This window comes from Aphelocoma coerulescens, chromosome 10, assembly GCF_041296385.1.
Source record: "Aphelocoma coerulescens isolate FSJ_1873_10779 chromosome 10, UR_Acoe_1.0, whole genome shotgun sequence".
Taxonomy (NCBI): Eukaryota; Metazoa; Chordata; class Aves; order Passeriformes; family Corvidae; genus Aphelocoma; species Aphelocoma coerulescens.
Genome location: NC_091024.1, coordinates 19,179,107 through 19,200,120, shown reverse-complemented (window position 1 = coordinate 19,200,120; position 21,014 = coordinate 19,179,107). Strand labels below are relative to the sequence as shown.

The 21,014-nt window shown below is 56.4% G+C and overlaps 2 protein-coding genes across 2 annotated transcripts; one reads left to right on the top strand and one right to left on the bottom strand.

The window, feature by feature from the left end:
• Positions 1-475: 475 nt before the first annotated feature.
• SNUPN (snurportin 1) lies at positions 476-9,353 on the bottom strand. Its single transcript, XM_069025842.1, has 8 exons — positions 9,180-9,353; positions 8,874-9,030; positions 7,934-8,038; positions 7,753-7,849; positions 6,791-6,888; positions 6,420-6,497; positions 5,263-5,343; positions 476-1,529 (listed from the first exon to the last, which is right to left on the bottom strand). Exons 1-8 carry the CDS (start codon positions 9,329-9,331, stop codon positions 1,200-1,202), a joined length of 1,098 nt encoding a protein of 365 aa, XP_068881943.1. The 5' UTR covers positions 9,332-9,353; the 3' UTR covers positions 476-1,199.
• A 139-nt stretch (positions 9,354-9,492) lies between these two features.
• SNX33 (sorting nexin 33) lies at positions 9,493-14,751 on the top strand. The gene is made up of 2 exons (XM_069025881.1): positions 9,493-11,913; positions 13,868-14,751. The coding sequence occupies exons 1-2, from the start codon at positions 10,473-10,475 to the stop codon at positions 14,119-14,121; spliced, it is 1,695 nt and encodes a 564-aa protein (XP_068881982.1). The 5' UTR covers positions 9,493-10,472; the 3' UTR covers positions 14,122-14,751.
• The last annotated feature ends 6,263 nt before the right edge of the window (positions 14,752-21,014 follow it).

The following is a 21,014-nucleotide window of genomic DNA, read 5'->3' as shown; positions in this document are numbered from 1 at the left end:
AGCCAGATGGTCGCACACAGCCCACACGCTTGGCACAGAAACCAGCCTTTTTCTGGGAAAAACAGGGGGTGCAAGGGCAGGATACAAGTGCACCCGCTATCTGCAGGTGGCCATCCCCACTCTCAGTATCTCCTCCAGGGGCATTTCCATAGAGAGCTGACAGGAGAGTCCCCAGTGCTGCCTTGAGCCTGATCTCCCTCCTCCTTTTCATACCCCTCCAGAAACCAACCTGGGACAGTGAGAACAATCATTTCATCCCCCTAAAACCAGGGAGGGGGAGCAGCCGGTGCTTAAAAAGTGGGATTGGGCTGGGATGAGAAAGGCAGGACAAGAGACTGAAGTACCTTGATGTGCAGAGAATTAAACCCACACAAGTGTTTCCTCTGCTCCAGTCAGCACTGGAACCAACTTTTCAATCCCTATTTGGGAGGCACAGCACGCATCCACCCTTAGGTAGCAGGAAGACGCTCAAGAATTTGTCTTTCTGAGAAACCTTTTATTTGGCACGATCAATGGTAGCGTTTTTCAGAGTGAAACCATTCCTTCCTCCCCCCACTGAGAAAAGCCTTGAGGAGAGAGAGGCTTCTGCTGCGCTTGCACTGCACAAAGCCCTGTTCCAAGGCAGGTCCTGCTGCAACGCAAGGAAATTTAGATTTTTCCAAAAATGTATGGGTGTGGAAAGTCCAGCCTTTGGATTTACAGCAGCTCACCGCAAACTTTTTGTTAGTAACAACTTTCATCGAAAAGGCCTCAGAGAACAGCTGGATCAAAGGCTGAGAAGCCCCAATTTCCAGGGCTGGGAAGGTGGGGCTGCTGCAAGGGTCACAAGCAGCAGCTGCACCTCAGAGGTCCAAGCACTGTTCCTATGCTGGAGTTTTGCCAAGACTCTTAACAGAAGCAGGTTCAGGAGCTGAACTGTATCCCTGCACTATGGGGACAGATCATTTCCCAACACATGACTGCTATAACCAAGAACCAGACAATCCTGTTAAGGCCTCACAGAAGTCCTGGCAAAAAGTATGTAATAGCAACAAATACAAAAAAATCCAGCAGCACTTGGGGCAAGATATTCCACTGTCATGCCCTTTAAACAAAGCCATCCTATCATTATTACTCTGCCCCCTCTCAGGAGCACAATGCACAGAGGGAAGCAGGGAGCCTTTTCCCTGCTCCCTGCCCAGCTGGCCTGTCCCAGCAGCTTAACTCTCCATCTGGCCCGCTGCTCCATCCTGGCCCTCCGGAGACTTTTCTGGCTGAGGGGTGGACAAGTGTTCCAGCTCATAGTGTCCGTTCCTTGTGGCCACCTCGCCGCTCGGGTGGCCCTTTTCTGCCGCCAGCTTTTTACTCCTCTTGCTCTCGATGATCTGCTGGAGCTGCCACCCGGCGTAGTCCGGCTTGGCCGTGAGCACGGTGGTGGGCACAGTGAGCCCCAGGATTTCGGGGACCATGTAGGGCCGGAGCCAGCCCACCAGTGGGGTGCTGCCAGGGGTGTAGTGGGTTTGCTTGTGGTAGAAGAGCAGCCCGTCAACCTGTGGGCAGGAGAGAGAATGAATGAAAGGGCAGAGCTGAAGCTCCTGTAGGTGAATGACCAGGCACCAGACAACGGCTCTGCTCTCTGTTTGCAGGCCAAAACCACCAGCTGGATCATTTTTCCTCAAGCAGTGCAATAAATAGCGGAAGGGAAAGAAGAAACCTGCAGAGCTCCTGCCCTGAAAGATCAGCGACTCCCAGATGGCTTTAAATTGTCAAAGGCAAACAAGTCCAGCCCAGTGTCGGCACAGAAGTGTCCTCTGGATGCTTTCATCCCATTCTGCAGAAAAGCCAGTGGGTTTCTGAATAAGGCAGCCCACTTTACTGGATTAGGGTTATTTTAAATAATACATTTGGAAAGTAATTAGTCCAAGTGTGTGACGCCAAGGAGCTCCGATTCCTAACAGCTCTTTCAGCTGGCTTATGCCAAAAAAATTCTTAATGTTTCTCAGGAGAGAACTTCTCCCAGCAATCAATGACAGTTAAGGGCACTCAGAACTTTAAAGGTTTAGGCCCTAACTCTTGTGCTACTATTTCCACACTCCGCAGTGCTGCAGCTGGCTGACGTTTTCCCCACTTCCCCACTGTGCTCAGGGGTTCTCATCCCCTCCTCTTCCCACGCTTCCCAGGGGTGTGCTCTGCGAGGTTGGATCCTGCTGTCAGGCTGACTAATGCTGGAGGTGGTGCTCCTCTTAGCTCAGCTTCACAAGCTCTTAAAAGGCCATTTGGCTACAAGGAAGAGTGGCTGAGTGGGCAGAAGAGAGGAGAACAAGAGCCCACCTCGGGATGAACTGCTCCCAGGCCCCTCCCTGATCCTACAGCCCCCAGGACAGACCCCTGGCTGAGCACAAAGCAGCATATATCCACTTCTGCTCCATGGATGCTAACCTCTGGCAGAGAGGGTAAAGCTTCTGGCACTATTCTGTCCATAATTTTCAGTCACTGCTAACATCTTGCAAAATAATCCCAGAAAAAGGGGGATTTCTGTGCTAGGAAAACATAAAACCAGAACAGTAAACATCATGATGAGCTTGTGCAACCCCTCTGGATATGTAAAGTTAAAAGCTTTTCCCTCACCCTGCCTCCTGGGAAGAACCAGATTCTGTAGCGCTCCAGTACATCCAGCCCATTCCTGTGGGTGCGTGGCACTTGATGAGCAACAGGGACTCTCCGGCACCCACAGGAATGTTTTGGTAAAGATCAGAGCCTGGAAAGGCCTTCCAGACCACTCCAAATATCTACCCCAAGCTAGAGAATTCAAAGGAGTTCAGCCTGGTGAAGTTAGGTCATGTTCTCCAGTCCCTGACTGAAGTGACTCCTATATTCCTTCCCGTTTATTTAATTTGTTGGCTGAGTCCCTACCCTGAGTTACCACAGTGACAGTGGCCACATCAGAACAAGGACTGATGCTGTCCCTAAACAACTGAAGCTGAGGAGAGACTGACCTGGCAGGGTTTAACATTCCACAGCCACGCTTTCCAGATTTTAGGTGCTTAACAGTCCTCCCATTCCTTCCCATCGAGGTTTCTCAGAGGCTTTGGCTCCCCTGCCTTCGTGGAAAGCATGGTTTTACTCAGATCTGTGAGAAAGACGGTAGCTCCCAAGATCCACTCCAAAACCCACCTGAAATTCAGAGCCAGTCAACTGATCCAAAGTCTACTGAACTCCAGGGAGTAAGATTCCACTGAATAGAGTGGATCAGGCCCTAGCTCTGAGGCTACAGATTAACTCTGAAGACCCAGATCTGAAAGCACTGACCCCCCTCTGTGGCCACCACACACACACGAGATCCCTGTCAGGATCACCAGATGCTGGGTCAAGACCTAAAACCACCTCTGTTACCCTTCATCCATAGTCAGGATGTATTTCACCTCCTGCAAAGTTTATTCTGTCCTGTGCCTGTGGTAGAAGGTGTTTTTGGGGATTTTTGGGCTCCCTCTTGTGACACACCACAGAGACCCACGGCTCCCTTCCTCCTGGAAAAAGCACCACGGTTCTTCCCGTGGTGTTTGGGCTGCTTTGAGCCAACTTGTATTTTGCTTCTTGGGGTCACACCCTGATATAGCAGAGGGCCTGGGGGCAAATCACAGCTGGAGTCTGTTCAGCTCCATCTCCTGCTCCAGAGTTTTGCAACGGCCTCCTTTGTAACCCAGAAGTCTGCTGCTGTGACTGCAGCGGGCAAACACTCCTCAGCCTTTCCTCATGGGAGCAGATGCCTCAGGAAGGAATGAAGACTTTACTCGGGAAAGCCAGGAATGACTGTTTCTACGGAGGCACTTGGAGCACTTATTATTGAGCAAGCCAGCTGTGAAAAAGCTGGGAAGCCTCTTCAATCCATGTTCAGAGAGGGTCTGGCAAGACCAGCGAGCGGTTGGGACTTTCCAACTTGCTCTGATGACTGTCCCGGCTTTTACGAGCAGAAGGCAAAGTCTGCCCTCGCAGCCGAGTTAGTGCCCTTAACTTAAACCTACACCTATGTTAATGGCTAACTCGGGATGGGAGAGCATGAGAGACACGTCACATCAATGTGGCTTTTGGCTTCCTGGGACAAGAAATCTCTGTGGAGGCTGTTCCTGACGTAGGGCTGAGACTGGGCGCTCCCAGGAACAGCTGCAGCCACTAGAGGAGCTTCTGGCTCGCAGATGTTGTCACTGTCACTGGGTCAGAATGCCACTGCCTCCTCCATCCTCTTCCCTTGCAGTGACAAGCCAGCCAGGGCAGGCAAAAGCAGCCAGAGCTGATTCCATGAGGGCGTGGGACTCACTGCTCACAACCACATGGAACTGAGCTCGGTGGCACATGGATTTGCCTGTCCTGCCCTTCCCCAAAGGCCAGAACAGCACAACCACTGTGTCAGAGGAGGTTTAGAGTGGATATTAGGAAAAGGCTCTTCCCTCAGAGGGTGGCCAGGCACTGGAATAAGCTCCCCAGAGCAGTCGTCATAGCCCCAAGCTTGCCAGAGCTCAGGGAGCCTTTGGACAACACTCTCAGAATCCCAGGGTGGGATTCTTGAAGCTGTCCTGTGCAGGGCCAGGAGTTGGGACTTTGATGCTACTAGCAGGTCCATCAGAATATTGTATGATTCTATGATTCTGCTTTTAAACCTGATGTAGCAAACGAAGGTGTCCTGTTCAGTCCTTTCTCTCACAGCCAACTGCCCCCAGCTGCAGTACACCTCAGGCACCCATCATGAACACCCAACCCCCCCCAGAAACCATTAGGATCTTACCACCACCCTTCTCCTTCCTCCCCACAAAACAGCCAGGTGCCTTGTCAGAAGCACCGACACCAAGGAAACACATACAAGCCCACCCAGGGCAGTGGTCAGTACCAGTTTTGGCCCTGAAAAGGTCAGCTGTCCATCACACTGCTATGTGAGCCTGAGTTGCACTGCTTCTGGAGGCAGCCTGAGTGTCCTCTCATCCCAAAAGGCTCTTTCAGACACCGCCAACTGCAGCAAGGGCAGCACAAACACAGGGAGTGCCATGGTTTAACTCTTGCTCGTTTGTGTGGTTGAATGAGGCTGTACCTGGTGACAAGGCAACAGATCAGCCATGGGCAGAAAGGCATCCATCCCACACGCAGGAAACAGCAACTTGGCAAGCTTCCTGCAGCCTGAGGAGAGCAAATTCCCAAGGAGAGGGGATTCACTGGATCTCTCCCAGCACTGGCAAAGGCGTGGCAGAGCTGTTGCTAAGGCTGGGGTCCAGGCCCCCACCTGTGTGTTCTCACCTCAAAGGGAAAGTCCGTAGCCAGCAGCTCACGCAGGCTGTCCGAGGAGCAGGGGAAGTTCTGCAGGCCCACAAATTTGTACTGAAAGAGTAAGAGAGGGTTAGAAGAGGCAACTGTCTGGTCTACAGGAGAACAGGCTGCTGAATCCAGCACAGGTGTGCAGGCAGCTAAGAAGGAAGGATTCCTCCAGTGCAGGATCTGGCATAAGAGGGAAAGGGTGAGGAACAGCTCCTGCATACTCCTGACACCTTTCTTCCCAAGCACCTAAGACTGCAGGAAGGACTTTTCAGGAGACCTGACCCAGAGATGCTCTTCTAACCAAAATAGAAAATTATGACCTCCGGGCAGGATGCAAAGCAGACAGACGTCTGCTCCAGGCTGCTGGCTCAGCCAAGCCAATCTTTCCACCCAGGAAATGAAAGCTGAAACAACCCCCCCTTCATTAGGTAGTTATCTTCTGGATATTCCTGTTGGAGTCAGGACAGGATGTTCTCTGAACACAGACACCCTCATTGCAGTCAGCCCCATTTATCACTGAGATGCTCAGCTCACAGGAGCTGCTCTGCTTGGCCATGTCTGAGCAGACAAATCTCTCATGTCTGTGCCCAAAAATCACATTCCAAGCTGCTGTGGGCTCTAGGTCTGACCCCCATGTGCAAGTCTTCAAAGGAAGAGTTTTTATCCTGGCTCAGCAGGAACTCTGGGTGGCAATCCAGCATTCATGCCGACAACTTCAATGATCAGTTTAAACAGAGGGAAGGCTTAAAGCTTTACAAACCCACAAGACTGCAAGAATAAACCCCATTGTAGTCAGGCTGCCAACCAACGCTGCTCCTGAAGAAACCACACTGGTTTTCCATTCCATTACAAGGGAAAGCTAAAAACAGCATGGCAGTTAGCTGATACCCTGCAGTGTGATCTCCCTCAGCACTTTGGATGGGGGAAAAAAACCCCACTGAACTCATTTACAATATGCAGTGGTTCTATTTACATCCTGACCACGGCATCCCATTTCATCAGATGTACACTTTGAAGCCTGATCTGTGAGGGGAAAGAAGAAAAAAGAAAAAAGCTTCCGCTTGTGAAAGAAACTGCTGAAGCCTGCTGAACAGGAGAGCTTACCCCCCCAGCCTCCTCCTCAGTACAAAAGGACTTACCGGATTAATTCTGCTTTTCTCTCCCAGCCCTTCCTCCTCTTGGATTTTTGAGGAGAGCCAGAAGAATCTGAAGTCAGTCTGTGAAAGGAGGCAGAGTTAGTGAGCATTCACCACAAATCACCTGACAGCGTCTGCTGAGTGTCTTTGTTCTGCTGCACTCACTGGGAGATTTACAAACTCGACTTCACCTACAGCACCAGCACCCCAAACCCTGCTACTTCCCCCCAAAACATGTACACAGTTATCCAGCAGCCCTAAAGCTGTAAAGATGCTGGTGCTCAGGAGAAATATCCACCTTTTGCAGAGTGAGCTACATGCAGTGCTGGAGCAATGCAGCTCAGGGAACAACAGGGAAGGCAGGGACTCGGTACCTGGCAGTCATAAACAGGGTGTCCTCTCCAGCACATCACGTCCAGGATATAGTAGGTCTGCTTGGCCTCGTTGTAGATGCAGTCCAGGATGCTGTACACTGCACACACAAACACAGGGAGGTCCACACCTGCTCCAAACACTGCCCAACCCAGCTGGCAAATGCCAGGTCACAGCTCTCCAACATCAATCCTGCCCTGATGTGAGACTGCGGCGTGCAGAGGGATCCCCTTCTGCCAACAGAAACGGCAACCACAAAAAGCCTTGGGCTTGAGGAACCCCACGAGGCTGCAAAGGGACCAGTCAGAGGCACAGCAAGCAAGGCCATGTTTCAGAAAATGGCATTTGCCAGACAATAAGCCTCTTTTTTCAGGGCAAAAAATATTAATTTCAAGAGGTATTAAGGAAGATGACACCATACAGAGGCCTCTGTTAGAGGACAGAGAGGATGTTGGGGTTTAAGAGTGTCAGTCAAACAGGCAGCTTATTAAAAGATGTGGCAGGACAAGGGGCAATGGTTTTAAACTGGAAAAGGGCAATTTGAGATTATATGTTAGGAACTCTTTCCTGTGAGGGTGCTGAGGCCCTGGCACAGGTTGCCCAGAGAAGCTGTGGCTGCCCCATCCCTGGAAGTGTCCAAGGCCAGGTTGGACAGGGCTTGGATCAATCTGGTTTAGGGAAAGGTTCCCTAACAGTGGAACAAGATGAGCTTTAAGGTCTCTTCCAAGCCAAACCATTTGGGGATTCTATGTGCTTGCCTAGCATAAAGGCATTTGATTTTGTTTCCATCTAGTTATCTCCAGAGATACAAAAACAGGCCTGAAGCTGACCACCCCCAGCACAAAAAAGGGGCATAGCTGTGGGACTTGGGGGAGCTGGAGGAACAGCACTGGGCCTGCAGCACACATACTCCCAGGGAGAAGCAGGCAGCTCCCCTCTCTCTATCCCAAATGCCTCCTCACACCTTTGTCACTGGTTGAGTTGTGCCGGTTTCCCCCCGGCAGCAGGGACGGGAACCTGTTGACACAGAAGCCACTCTTGGTGTAAGCTGCTGTTGTGCCCTGTGAGGAGAAAAGGAGAGAAAAAAACGCAGTCAAGCCAGTTTTATGGTGGCTGGGAATGAGTACAGGTCCTTTAGAACTTACCCTGGAGGCCACGACAAGAGCCCTTTTCCCCACAGGACACACCACCACAAGCCACTCCTGCTCCAGATCTGAGGGGACATCCACCAGCCACTCTGACAGCATCAGCTACGGAGTGTCCAGGGAGAAGAACCAGTCAGTAACAGCTCTCCTGAAGTTATGGACAACAAACAGCTCAAGGATAAAGCAAGGAGGTTTTGACTTTACTTTGACAGCTCCACTGGGTGCTTTAGAGGCAGCTGGCACTGCTTGTCACCCCCAAAAGGGCTCCTTCCCTCCCTCTAATGAAGTCCAACCTGCCTAACAGTCTTCCCCAAGTCTTTCTCTTGCTTCCCAGCTGCTGACTGAGTTTCAGACCACAGCACAGGGCTCACAGCCCTTGATTGGGCACACCACACTTTGGCCCCTATTGCAGCACTTTATTTTTAAAAACATAGCAGGACTTAGAGATCCCAAAATGTTAGGAGTAAAGAGCCTGGACAAGTCGACCACTTCAGAAATTGCCTAAGTGGCTGTGTGTTATCTAGGACCAATACACACCGAGGCTGATAAAAGCCAGCCGAGTTTGCCCTTCCTTCCTTTCCAAACACAGGGAAAGACAGAAATCTTTAGCTGAATGCTGCCTATCAGGGTACTCATGCTGCTAGCTGAGCTGAAATCTCCCGAAGTGGGGAACACGGGGATGCCGGGTTAATGGCTGGAATCAATGACCTTCGAGGTGTTTTCCAAAGTAAGTCATTCAACAGCACACAGGCATCCCATCTCCACCTGTTTTCCATTCGAACTCAGCATGTTTTGGAGGTGAACTAAACACAGTTTCTCTGTGAGCACCAAGCCGGGAAGGACATACTCCTCTCAGCCCCCAAATGGCCATCACCGTGTCCTCAAACCACCCCACATCCCTGCCCCACACCTCGCCACGAGGACACAGATGGCTCCTCACCTGATTGGCGTAGCGCTTGGGCAGCTTTTTGCCAGCATCCACGTCCATCGCCTCTTCCTCCGCATCTTCCCCTTCTCTGTCCTCGTCCTCGCTCTCCACCCCTGCCCAGTCGTCCTCCGCCAGCCTCCTGGCATGGTTCACGTAGTCCAGACGCCTCCTGGGGTCGAGGAAACAACCCGGCGGGGAAGCAGGTCACCCACGGCACCCCGCACACCCAGCCCGGGCCGCTCCCCACAAGCGGCTCCGGGGCGGCCTAACGCGCCCCGCGCTCCCTGGCCGGCGGCGCCCGCCCGCTGCCGCGCTCACTCTCTCTGGATGCGGAGGAGGCGCTGCCGGCGCTCGGCCTGCCCGGGGCCGCCGCGGGGCTTGTACGCGGCAAGACGGGGGTGCGGCGCGGCCGGGCTGCAGGGCCCCGCCAGCCCCACGCCCGCCGCCAGCGCCGCGCTCAGCTCCTCCATGGCAACCCCGCGGCCCGACGCGCTTCCGCCCGCGCCGCCGCGCAGCCCGCAGCGCCACCGCGTGGCGAGGAGGCCCCGCGCCCCCCCGCAGCCCGCTCGTCCCGTGCCTCAGTTTCCCCCGCGCCCGGGCACCGGGACGGGGCGCTGCGCGCCGGGACCGGGCACAGGCGAGGGGGAACATCCCGGCAGGGACGCGGGAGCAGCCGCAGCCCCCGCGGGCGGGGATTCGTGCCCCGGGGGCCGGCTGCCTGCAGAGGGCAGCGTGCGGCTGGCCGGGCCGGGCCGCTCCCCGCCGCGAACCGGGCGGCGGAGCGGGGAGCGCGGCGCTGCCCTGCGTCACGGGAGGCTGGCGGCCGGCTCCGCCACCCCTTCGGCAACGGGACCAGCCCCGGCAGCGGCACCGGCACCGGCACTGGCACTGGCCCCGTCATATCCAGTGGCAACGGGACCAGCCCCGACACCGACACGGGCACCACCACCGGCGCCGCCTCCGTCCTGCGTGAGATTTACGGATTTCAGGGAAAAACCAAACCCCACCAACCACCGGGAAAGTCGGCCCGGAAAGGAATTGCAAAATCCCGGGATCACCGGGAGGTTGGGCAGGGTTCGGGGTCGTTCTCGGCGCTCTCCCAGCGCCCGCCGACGGGAAATTTAGAGTGTTTTATCCACAGGAGCCCCGAGAAAAATTGCTTTGGATTTATTTCCTCGTTGGCAGCCAGAGGTTTTCCTCCCGGAGACTGAAGCCTCAGGATCAGCCTCCCAGAGAGATAAACTCTGCGTGGACATGGCAGAGCCCGGCTCTTGGGCCGGCCGGAGGAGCCAGGGAAACGCCACTCGCTTGACTGGGAATCTTGTTTTTATCCAGAGAATGTCGTTTTTAAATGGGGAATGTTCTTTTTAACCGGGGCGCCGGATCGGGGGGGTCACTTGGACATAGGGACCTTGGCGTCACCTCGTAAGGGATTTCTTCTCCACCTTTTTTTTTTATTTTGCTGGGAAACCGGCCAAGCCATTTCCCACAGCGCGTGGTGGTGATCCCGGAGCCGCGCGAGCCCGCAGTATTGCCGGGGGGGGGTTGTTTTGGCTGGGGGGGGATTGCGTTCCGCTGGCTCCCCCCCCTCTTCCCGACCCGGGACCGGCCATGGCGTTGAAAGCCAGAGCGCTTTACAACTTCCAGAGCGAAAACAAAGAGGAGATCAGCATCCAGGAGAACGAGGAGCTCGTCATCTTCAGCGAGAACTCCCTGGACGGGTGGTTACAGGGCCAAAACAGCCGTGGGGAGACTGGCCTCTTCCCTGCTTCCTACGTCGAGATCCTCCGCTCCCGGTCGGGCTCCAACTACACGGACTATTCCAGCAGCCCGGTCGGCTCCCCTGGGCACGATTCCTCCTTGTACTCAGCATCCCCCAGCCCCGGCATTTCCTACCAGGGCAGTTTTGAGGATGATGATGACGATGATTGGGATGACTGGGACGATGCGTGCACGGTGGTGGAGGAGCCCCAGGGCGCACCGGGCACCAACGGGCACCCCTCGCCCAGCCTGCAGTACCCGGCGGCCTATGGCCACCACCAGCACGCCGGTTACAGGCCCAAGCCGGTGCTGGAGAGGCAGGACAGCATGAGCTCCTCCAAGAGGGGCAGCGTGGTGGGGAGAAACCTCAACCGCTTCTCCTGCTTCGTCCGCTCTGGGGTGGAAGCCTTCATCCTGGGTGACGTGCCCCTGATGTCCAAGATTGCCGAGACCTACTGCATCGAGATGGGCTCCAGAGGCCCACAGTGGAGGGCCAACCCCCACCCATTCATCTGCTCCGTGGAGGACCCCACCAAGCAAACCAAGTTCAAGGGCATCAAGAGCTACATCTCCTACAAGCTGACCCCCAGCAACATCAACTCACCCGTGTACCGGCGGTACAAGCACTTTGACTGGCTCTACAACCGCCTGCTGCACAAGTTCACGGTGATCTCGGTGCCCCACCTGCCCGAGAAGCAGGCCACTGGCCGCTTCGAGGAGGACTTCATCGAGAAGCGCAAGCGGCGGCTGATCCTCTGGATGGACCACATGACCAGCCACCCTGTCCTCTCCCAGTACGAGGGCTTCCAGCACTTCCTCTGCTGCCGCGACGAGAAGCAGTGGAAGCTGGGAAAACGCCGGGCGGAGAAGGACGAGATGGTGGGTGCCAGCTTCCTCCTCACCATCCAGATTCCCACAGAGCACCAGGACCTGCAGGATGTGGAGGACCGCGTGGATGCCTTCAAGGCCTTCAGCAAGAAGATGGATGACAGCGTCCTGCAGCTGACCAATGTGGCGTCGGAGCTGGTGCGCAAGCACGTGGGGGGCTTCCGGAAGGAGTTCCAGAAGCTGGGCAATGCCTTCCAAGCCATCAGCCACTCCTTCCACATGGACCCTCCCTACAGCTTGGATGCCCTCAACAATGCCATCTCCCACACAGGCAAGACATACGAGACTGTGGGGGAAATGTTTGCTGAGCAGCCCAAGAACGACCTGTTCCTCATGCTGGACACTCTCTCCTTGTACCAAGGGCTCCTCTCCAACTTCCCAGACATCATCCACCTGCAGAAAGGTAAGGAGGCATTCCTCACCCCAGGAATGGCCCCATGTGAGTGGGAGCGATGTGGCAAGTGGGATGCGGATGCAGAGTGGAAATCCTCTGTTGGGCCATGAAGGGAATAGGGAATGAGGATGGGAATGAGGATAGGAGCCACTGCCTGCGCCTCTTAGGGAGGCAGTGTGGTCCCCGCTGGCACAGCCCTCCAGTCACTCCAGCCTGGGAGAGTCTGCTAGGGCTGTTGAGTCCAGAGTCTGCCCCATAACTGCTGCTGATGCGTCCCAAAGCACTGGCTGGGGGGGTCAGCACGGATGTCACTTCCCTCAGACCATGAGCAAGAGCCAGCACTGCTGCTGTTGGCTCTGGGGTGACCTGCCCAGCACCTCTCGTGCATCCCCACCCACTGCCACTTGTCCCTCCTCATCCTCCCTTCCTGCCAAGGCAGTGGATGGGTGGCCAGTGGGGATGCCGGAGCTTGCTCCCCCAGGGCTGGGACGTGGCTGGACATGGCCTTGGGTGGGTCAGAAGGGCTGAGGGGTCTGTGCAGGGCAGTGGATGGGACACACACTGAACCTCTGGGGACAATCAGGGTCACACTTTTCAGGAGTATGTCCCTGCACCTCCAAGCCCAGCAGAGGGGGGTTAGCATCCCCAGGGCATCAGAGCTCCCCATGTCCCATTCGTCCTGGTTCCCTGGGTTTGGTGGAATCAGAGGGGGTGAGAAGTGTCTGCTGTGCTCTCCCTGGGGCAGGCAGCGAGGGCTCGGTGTCCCTTTGCACCCAGGCAGCCACCGGTATGGGAGCGGGGCCGAAGTCCACACACTCCTCCCAGCCCAGCTGCCTGCAGCAGGGAGGGGGCACCCACACCATTGTCCCCAGAGTTTGGAGGACAGGTTTTCCCCAGGGTGAAGCCAGGGCTCTCTGTGTCCGAGCATCCAGAGATGTCTGTGCATCACTCCACATCCCTGGGGGAGGCTGGGAAAGCAAAGAGGGCAAGGGAGGATTCAATCCTGCCCGGGCAGCTTCCTTGCCTTTCCTCTGAGTGTTGTTTACCCATGGAGAGGGGCTGGATCCCGTCCGGAAGCGAGGCCGCGTGGGCAGAGCGGAAGGCAGGATTTGGCCTCCAAACTTTGCTTCTTCCTTCTCCTCCTGCTCCCCTCTGGGAGCAGGGCTGGCACAGCAGGAGCACTGTAACCCCGGGTCCAGTGCTCCCGGCAAGGGTCAGGGAGAAGGGACAAAAGCCCAGTGCGGGCCAGATTCTGTTTTTAGTTTTTAGCCTCTGTGCTAATGAGGGGGAGGAATGCAGCGCTGGAGCCAGGCAGGATTCTTTCGAAACCAAGCTGTAAAAAAACATGGAAGGAGAGGGAAAAACTCGTGTCAGAGCATCAGCTGCCTCTGGGAGTGGGAGATGCTTTCCCAGCTGAGCTCCAGACAGCACCGCATGCCCTTGTCACATCCTGGTTCACTGCTTCCTGAGCTGGGGTCTCCCAGGACTGCTCCTGACCCCCATTCATGGAATTGCATGGAATATTTTGAAGGCAGGCATGGCTGGAGTGCTTGACTGTGCTAACACTGCCCCATGTCAGTTTTGCACCCCAAGCCTTGAGTCACATCACTCCAGGAGCCCAGACCCCCAAAGCCAGCTATACATGAGGCCGACTGCCCTGGGATGGGATGGGATGGGATGGGATGGGATGGGATGGGATGGGATGGGATGGAAAAAGAGCTGGGGATGCCAGAGTCCAGAGGGAAAACGCTCCTGGTCTTTGCCTGCCTGGAGGAGAGGAATGGGTTTGCTGGGCAGGGGGAGATGCAGGCAGATCCCTCCCTTACATGGGGCAGGTCTGTGCCTCTGCTTTGGGGCCCGGCCGGTGCCCTGGCATGGGGGGCAGTGGGACCAAGCAGGGCTGCCCAGGGAAGGGGATCCGAGGGTCGCACAGAACCTCTGACCCTGCTCCCTGCCTCGCCAGGCGCCTTCGCCAAGGTGAAGGAGAGCCAGCGGATGAGCGACGAGGGCAGGATGGACCAGGAAGAGGCGGACGGGATCCGCAAGCGCTGCCGCGTGGTGGGCTTTGCCCTGCAGGCCGAGATGAACCACTTCCATGAGCGGCGCGTGGCCGACTTCAAGAGGATGATGCAGTCCTACCTGAGGCAGCAGATCGTCTTCTACCAGCGCGTCAGCCAGCAGCTGGAGAAGACGCTGCGCATGTACGACAACCTCTAGCGCCTCCGCCCGCTCTGCCCGCAGCCCCCCAGGCCTCCTCTGGCTGGGACGGGCTGGGAATGGACGGGAACTCATCACGCTAGTGACCAAATGACTTTGGGCTTTCTTCCCCCTTCCCAGGCTGGCAGGGAAGGGCTCGCCCATGGGCTGGCCGTGCCACCTCTTTCTTTTCCTGGGGATTTCCCACCCTGCCACGGGTCTGGCGGGAGCGTGGGGGGTCACAAGAGGGACAGACGTGGAGGTAACGGTGCTGGGGTCTCTGCCCAGTGATTTTTAGCTTTCTGAAAACCCACTCTCCTGGAGCAGGGGTGGGTGCATCCCAGCCCACTGGGAGAAGAAATCCAAGCGGTCGACATTTTGCACACTAAAAGCTTTTCTGATGGAGAAAAAAGAGAAGAAAAGAGATCTTTATTTGGAAGAGATTTTTTTGTTTGTTTGTCACGAGATATTTTCAATATTTTCCATTTTTCTGCAGCATTTTTACCAATCAGTTTTTAACTAGATGCACGGAGGCAAAGAGAAATCTCTTTCTCAAGTATGGCTGCTGACTGGGAAAGGGAGAAAAAAGGAAAAAAAGGGAAAAAAAGTAGCCCCACAGCCTTTTCAATAAAATCGTTGGTAGAAAAAACACCCACCTCCTTCCCAGAGATGTCTGTGGAAAACAGAGCTGCTCCAGGATCCCGGGAAAGGCTCTGCCTAAGCATCCCCTGGCTTCCAGCCAGCTTTGAACATCCCTGTGCTGTGGGGGGAATGACCCCAGGAGGGGTTCCCACAGCAACCACCCTCCTGCTCTCTAAACAACCCTCCAAGGGGCAAATCCTGCCCCACTCTGCCCTGGCCGGGACAGTGTGCTGCTGCCTGGGAGACAGCAGGGCTGGCACGGGGACCTTGTTTTTGAAGGGAAATGGCTGGGATAAATCACAGCGAGGAAAGTTAGGGCCGTCTTGGCCTGGCTCCAAGGATAAAATTAGCCCCGGCATGCAGGCCAGCGGGGTATTGTTAAACTAACAGCAACGCTGGGAATGCTGCGGGCTGCACTCCATCCTCCCGGAGCCCTCCCCGGCCCCAGCCTGCAGGGATGAGCACTCTGAGGTACAGCCTGGCACGCAGCCTCCATCCAGGCAGGATGTGCTTCCTCCTGCATCCCACAGCCAGGGCAGGCCCCTTCACTATGGCCCCATCCCACCCTGGGTCCATCCCACACCAGTTCCATCCTAGCCCAGCCTCATCCCACCCTCCTTGGCTGCCTTGGCTCCATCCTACCCCGTTCCCACCATGCTCTGGTAGCATCCCACCCCAATCCCATCCCACCCCAATCCCATCCCAACCTCATTCTACCACAGCTCCATTCTAGCCTGGCCACATCCCACCCTGGCCCCGTTCCACTCTAGTCCTATCCTACCCAGGCTGCATCCTTACATGGCACCATCCCAATCCATTCCCATCCCACTCCCATCCCACTCTGGCCCCATCCTATCCCGACCCCACCCTACTGCAGGTCCATCCTACCTTGGCCACATTCTTCCTTGGTCTCGTCTCACCCTGGTCCCATCCTGTCCCAGCCCCATCCCACCCCAGCCTCATCCTAACCTGACCACATCCTTCCTTGGCACTGTCTCACCCCATTCCCTCCTCATGCTAGCCCCATCCCACCCTGAGCCCATCCCAGCTCAGCTGCCGTGGGATTGATGTCTAACCCTGTGCTAATCCTGCAGGAGTGACGGGTCTCTGGTCCCACTGGCCATGCTCTGGATGACCATGGTGGCCTTGGCCCCACATTGTCCCTTCCCCCAGCCCCGCTCCCTCGGGAGCACAATGGGCACCAGGATTGAGCCTGCCACCGCCGTCCCCGGGCAGGCAGCCAGCCTCTGGCACTGCAAGCAGCCTCCAGAGCTGAGCCAACATCCCAGCTCCCCTGGACCTGGCTGGGCAAGGGGATCCCCTGCCTGGGGTGCCCTGTGGCAGCTTGGTCCCTGGGATGTCCTGAAGACAGCATGTGCAGCTGGAGCAGGGAGATGTCCCAGCACCCCAGGAGTTCATCCTCTGCTCTGGTGTCCTGGCATGGGGACAGGGATGGGCTAGCATCCTTCCCTGCTTCATGTGCCCCTTCAGAAGGCTGTGCCTCAGCTTCCCCAAAGGTCTGGGCTCTCTGTGGTCCTTCAGCACTCAAAAAGGTCTCCCTGCTCCACCATCCACCCCTTCTGTACCCTCATGTCTGGACCACACTCTCAGGACACAGCAAATCCATTGGCTAGAACCTGTATCCCATTAGCATTCCTGCCTTTACCCTCTGCCACCTGGTAGCAGGCAGCTGGGCCTTCCCTGCCCATGGGTGGGCATTTCTGGTCTCCCTTGGCAAGATGGGGGGTTGAGCATCCTGCTGCTGCCCCCCACACCTCCGACATCATCCTGCAAATGTGCCAAGGTTTGGAGGCTAGAACCGGCTCTGAGCATTTCAGTGGCTGTCCCAGGGTGCAGGATGATGGTGGGGAGGAGTTTGGGGGGTACACAGTCCTCCACATGCCCCAGTAGTGTCTGTCACTGCCTTTGTTATCTGTGCAGGATGATGGTGGGGAGGAGTCTGGGGGTACACAGTCCTCCACATGCCCCAGTAGTGTCTGTCACTGCCTTTGTTATCTGTGACACAGGCTTTTCCCTGCTCCCACAAGAGAAAAAAATCAGGTCTGAGAGGAAACACCAGGAAGATGGAGCAGATCTGTTTCCTCCTCCCACTTCCCAAGGCTGATCCGGCGTGGGAAAGCCAAGGTCGATGTGCTGTGTGAGTCCTGCCATTGACAGTAGGGTTGGGAGGTGGCAGTGTCAGTGGTGGCTGGAGTGTCCTCCCTGGAGAGCACTGCAGCCAGCACCGGAGAGCCTGTGACTGCCTCCGTTCCTGCGTCTGGCTTCCCGGAGCTCTTGTCTTGCTTCTTCTCTCTGGGCCTCCCTCCCCATGGGAAGAAAACCTGGCATCCTTGTTCTGAGCTCTGGGAGACCAGGGTTTGTGTGTGGGCCATCAGGCTGTAGGGACAAGCTGCATCCAACCGCTGTGCATGTATCCTGAGCCCAGCAAGATACTTCAGGGTGGGCAGGATCAGCTGGGGTTCCACGGGGAGCAGCCAAACAGCTGGAGGGTGAAGGATGGGAATGCTGGGACAAGCAGAGCTGCTGATCAGAGCCTTGTCAGCCACATGGATACACCCCCCAGTGCTCAATAATTCGGGATCAGCCACCAAAGGAGCGCAGTGACCCAACCCAGCTCCTCCCATGCAAGGGGTGCAGCTGCTGGCGGGGCGGCTGGGCAGGATGGGGCTTGCTGTGCACGCCACACTGCCGGCACACGCTGGCAAGGCAGGGGGAGAGGCACAGCTGCCAACGGGGAGCAGGGAGCACTCCAGGGGGAGCAGGGAGAAGTCCTGCCTGCCCATTAGGGTCAGCAGCAACTCGGGATGGAGCCAAGTTGAGTTTCACTGCCACCCCCACCATGTCAGGAGGTGGATGAGTGTGTGCCCGTGTAGAGGAGTGATTCCGGGCGGATGCAGGTGGGAGGACACAGGCATGGATCAGGGCAGAGGGAGACAGCTCAGCCTGCCAGCTCCAATCTTTTAATTGCTGTGCTTCTCAAATATTTCCGAAGCATGACCCTGAGTCGGCTCCTCCAGGCAAAGATACGAGCACCAGCTGGTTCCCTCGGCTGTGGCTATAAATGCTCCCTCCTGCTCCCAGCCCAGGGCAATTATGGGAGATCAGTGGTGTCTGTTTTAGGGAATAAGCTGGGAATCAGCTTTAATGGGGGTGCATCAGCCTTCCAGGTTCCCCCTGCTAGCCATAGCCAGTGTGATGCTCAGATCAGACCCTGTCTCGGCTTCCCATGCCAGCCCGGATTCCCTCTCTCCGGTCCCTGGGAAGGTGCTGAGCACGGGGAGATGGGTCCTGCACTGCCAGGGAGCTGTGTCTCTGGGTGTGTTGTTTGTGCAGGAGGGGTGGAGAGCCCAGGCCCTGGGATGTGGTTATCCCTCCGTTATTGTCTGTCTGCCTTGGAGTTGCTGGGTGTGGAAACAGAGGTCAGGCTCAATTTGTCTGAAATTTATATCGCAGCTGGGCTGAGGAGCCATGGCCGGCATGGGGGATGCTTTCTGTGTCATGGGGGATGGAGTGTCCTCACCACTCCATACTTTCCCTAGGACCCGGGAACCTCCTCTGGCCCTGCAGCGTAAATCCATGTGCTTTATCTCACGTGGGCAAGGTGGTGGGAGAGATGCCAGGTTCCCGTGGCCAGCACTATCCCTGGGTGGGTTTGTTTGAGGTGCTCCCAGGGTGACGTTCCAGCTCTTCCCCCGGGCTCCATCCCGTCCTGCCGGGCTTGCTGCCAGCTGAGCCTGTTCTGCAGGCTGTGGGCATGACTGGCCTGAATCAGACAGGCACGTAGCAGGGAGGGAGGGCTCCTAGCATCCCGGGGCACTGGGCTTGGCTTGGAGCCAAGTGGAGGTACTGAGCCTCGTCACACTATGCAGCTGTCAGCCTCGGGTCTGGCCCTGAGTTTTCCACACAGGACAGCTCCTAGGAGGACCTGACCCCCCTTCAGCTGCCTTGGTGCCCTCCTGCCCTCCCAGGAGACTGCTCCACATCACCTGCCATCAGTCAGCGTGAACCGTGCCCCCTGAGGGGACCCTGGGATGCTGCTCCTGGTGAAGTCCAGAGCATCTCCTGGGGCTGGTGAGAGCTGCCAGAGAGGTTTTGGGACAGAAGCAGGAGCCTGGGAGCATGCCTCCCCAAAACAGAGTGGGGCTGCCTGCCGGAGCTCAGGGGGTTCCTGTGCTCACTCCCAGAAGTGGGGACAGTGCTGTTCCAAGGTGCTGCAGCTGTTGTGGTCCAGAGCAGTGGGGGATTCTGGAGGAATGCTTACGTGGGTCCCAGTCTTCTGTGCTGGCCTGGAGCCGGGCTGGGAATAAAGTCCCACATTTGTTGAACGCCTGCATTTGCAGGGCTAAAGCTTGCCGGGGGAGTTTCAGAGCCAAAGGATCCAACCTGCCCTGGGTGGATTCTTTGTTTGCATTTGAATGGGTGCCTGGAAACTGGTTCATGTCACCGGAGCTGTGACAGCCTCCCCTCCTGCTCTGTGTCCATCCCTACCTGTGAGCCCCAGTGCCTCCAGCTCCTGATGAAACCTGATCTGAGACCACACCGCTGGTGTTATTAACCCAGGAGAGGTGTTGGATCCAGCCCGTCATGGGTGGGATGGCTGTGGGGTTATGGTCCCCTTCCTTCTTCCCAAGACACTCTCTGAGGACTCTGGGGACAGGCTGGGAGAGCTGGGGGTGTTCACCTGGAGAAGAGAAGGTTCTGGGGAAATCTTAGAATCCCTTCCAATGCCCAAAGGGGCTCCAGAAGAGCTGGAGAGGGACTTTGGACAAGGGCCTGGAGTGACAGGACAGGGGGGAATGGCTTCTCACTGCCAGAGGGCAGGGATAGATGGGATATTGGGAAAAAACTCTTTCCTGTGAGGCTGGGGAGGCCCTGGCACAGGTTGCCCAGAGAAGCTGTGGCTGCCCCATCCCTGGAAGTGTCCAAGGCCAGGTTGAATGAGGCTTGGAGCAACCTGGGCTAGTGGAAGGTGTCCCTGCCCTTGGCAGGAGGGTGGAACAAGATGACCTTTAAGGTCCCTTCCAACCCAAACCATTCCATGACCTTCCCTGAACCTCTGCTAGCTTTATAGTCAGCTTGGCAGGGAGGGGTGCCAGGGAAGCCAAAGGGCCTGGCCAGGAAGCTTCTGAGCTTGCTTGGGCTGTGGTTTGTATTTCATGTCCAGGCAGGAGCCCACCTGGACCCCCAGCCCTTCCTCAGGTGGGTGGGTGGCAGTGGCAGCATTGAAGCTGCATCTGATCCTGCAAACCCTGAATAACCCAATCCTTCAGTTCTGAGGATTTAAACCCTGCCAGCAGAGCTTGGCCCCAGAGAGCCGCTGTCTGCGCTGCCGTTTTCCAGGTTACTGCCTGTCCTCCCCTGACCTCAGGAAGTGGATGTTTCCCAGCAGCGGGAATACAACCACAAGCCTTAAAAATAACCTGGTTCGCTTTCAGTGTTCCTTACAAAATAGGCCACGTTCCTTCTATTTAATCCCTGGGCACAAGGCGAGAATTACTGGGAAGGAAAACACAGCAATGCTTCCAAGGCGGCCTTCAGTGGATGGTGGTGGATGCAGTCCCCATCCCTCACTGGGGGTATGTAATTAGTGAAGATAATAAATGTGTGTGCTTGAATGAGATGGGGGAGGTGCAGAGCTGTGATTTGGAGAGGGAGTCAATGGCAGAAGTTGTCCCAACCTTTTGGGAGCAGCATGGCCCTGGCAATCTCCCAGCTATGGCATGGGCAGCACGGTCACCCTGACCCCATTTCACAGAGCGGAGAGGGTGTGATTTGCCTCTGAGCAGAAGGAAACCTTATTTTTCCCTCTAGATGAGGCAGGAGGAGGGTTTTGGAGGTGGGGAGCAGACATCCATCAGCCGCCCCTTTGGGCCAAGCAGGTTCGGAGGTGCCAGGTTTCCACTGTGCCCTGTCCTGTGGGGCTGGGGGACACGGGGTGCCTGCCTTCACCCTGATGGCTCTGGGTGCCCATGGGATGTGCCAGCACCAGCTGAAGCAGGGCAGGTGTGATTTGCTGCTCAGCAAAGTTTGGCACCATAAACCCAGCCAGGAAATCTGCTGGCATGATCCAGGCAAACATCCCAGCTCTGCTGCAGCCTTGGAGTGGGACCACACAGGGTCCTTGTTTGGGGAGGGACCATGTGGTGGATTTTATCTTGGGTGAGAGGGGTGCAAGTGGTCCCCCGTGGTGGCTGGAGGCTCATGTGAGCTTCCCATCAGATGTGTGTGAGCAGGATGTGCCCTGTGATGAG

Bases quoted from the DNA above. Each gene is read 5' to 3' on its own strand.
- SNUPN (XM_069025842.1), bottom strand. From the start codon at position 9,331: ATGGAGGAGCTGAGCGCGGCGCTGGCGGCGGGCGTGGGGCTGGCGGGG. The intron at 6,889-7,752 runs GTGTGAGGAGGC...TTGTGTGTGCAG, and splicing joins CAACTCAACCAGTGACAAAG to TGTACAGCATCCTGGACTGC. The intron at 6,498-6,790 runs GTACCGAGTCCC...CTCCTTTCACAG, and splicing joins ACCCTGTTTATGACTGCCAG to ACTGACTTCAGATTCTTCTG.
- SNX33 (XM_069025881.1), top strand. From the start codon at position 10,473: ATGGCGTTGAAAGCCAGAGCGCTTTACAACTTCCAGAGCGAAAACAAA. The intron at 11,914-13,867 runs GTAAGGAGGCAT...CTGCCTCGCCAG, and splicing joins CATCATCCACCTGCAGAAAG to GCGCCTTCGCCAAGGTGAAG.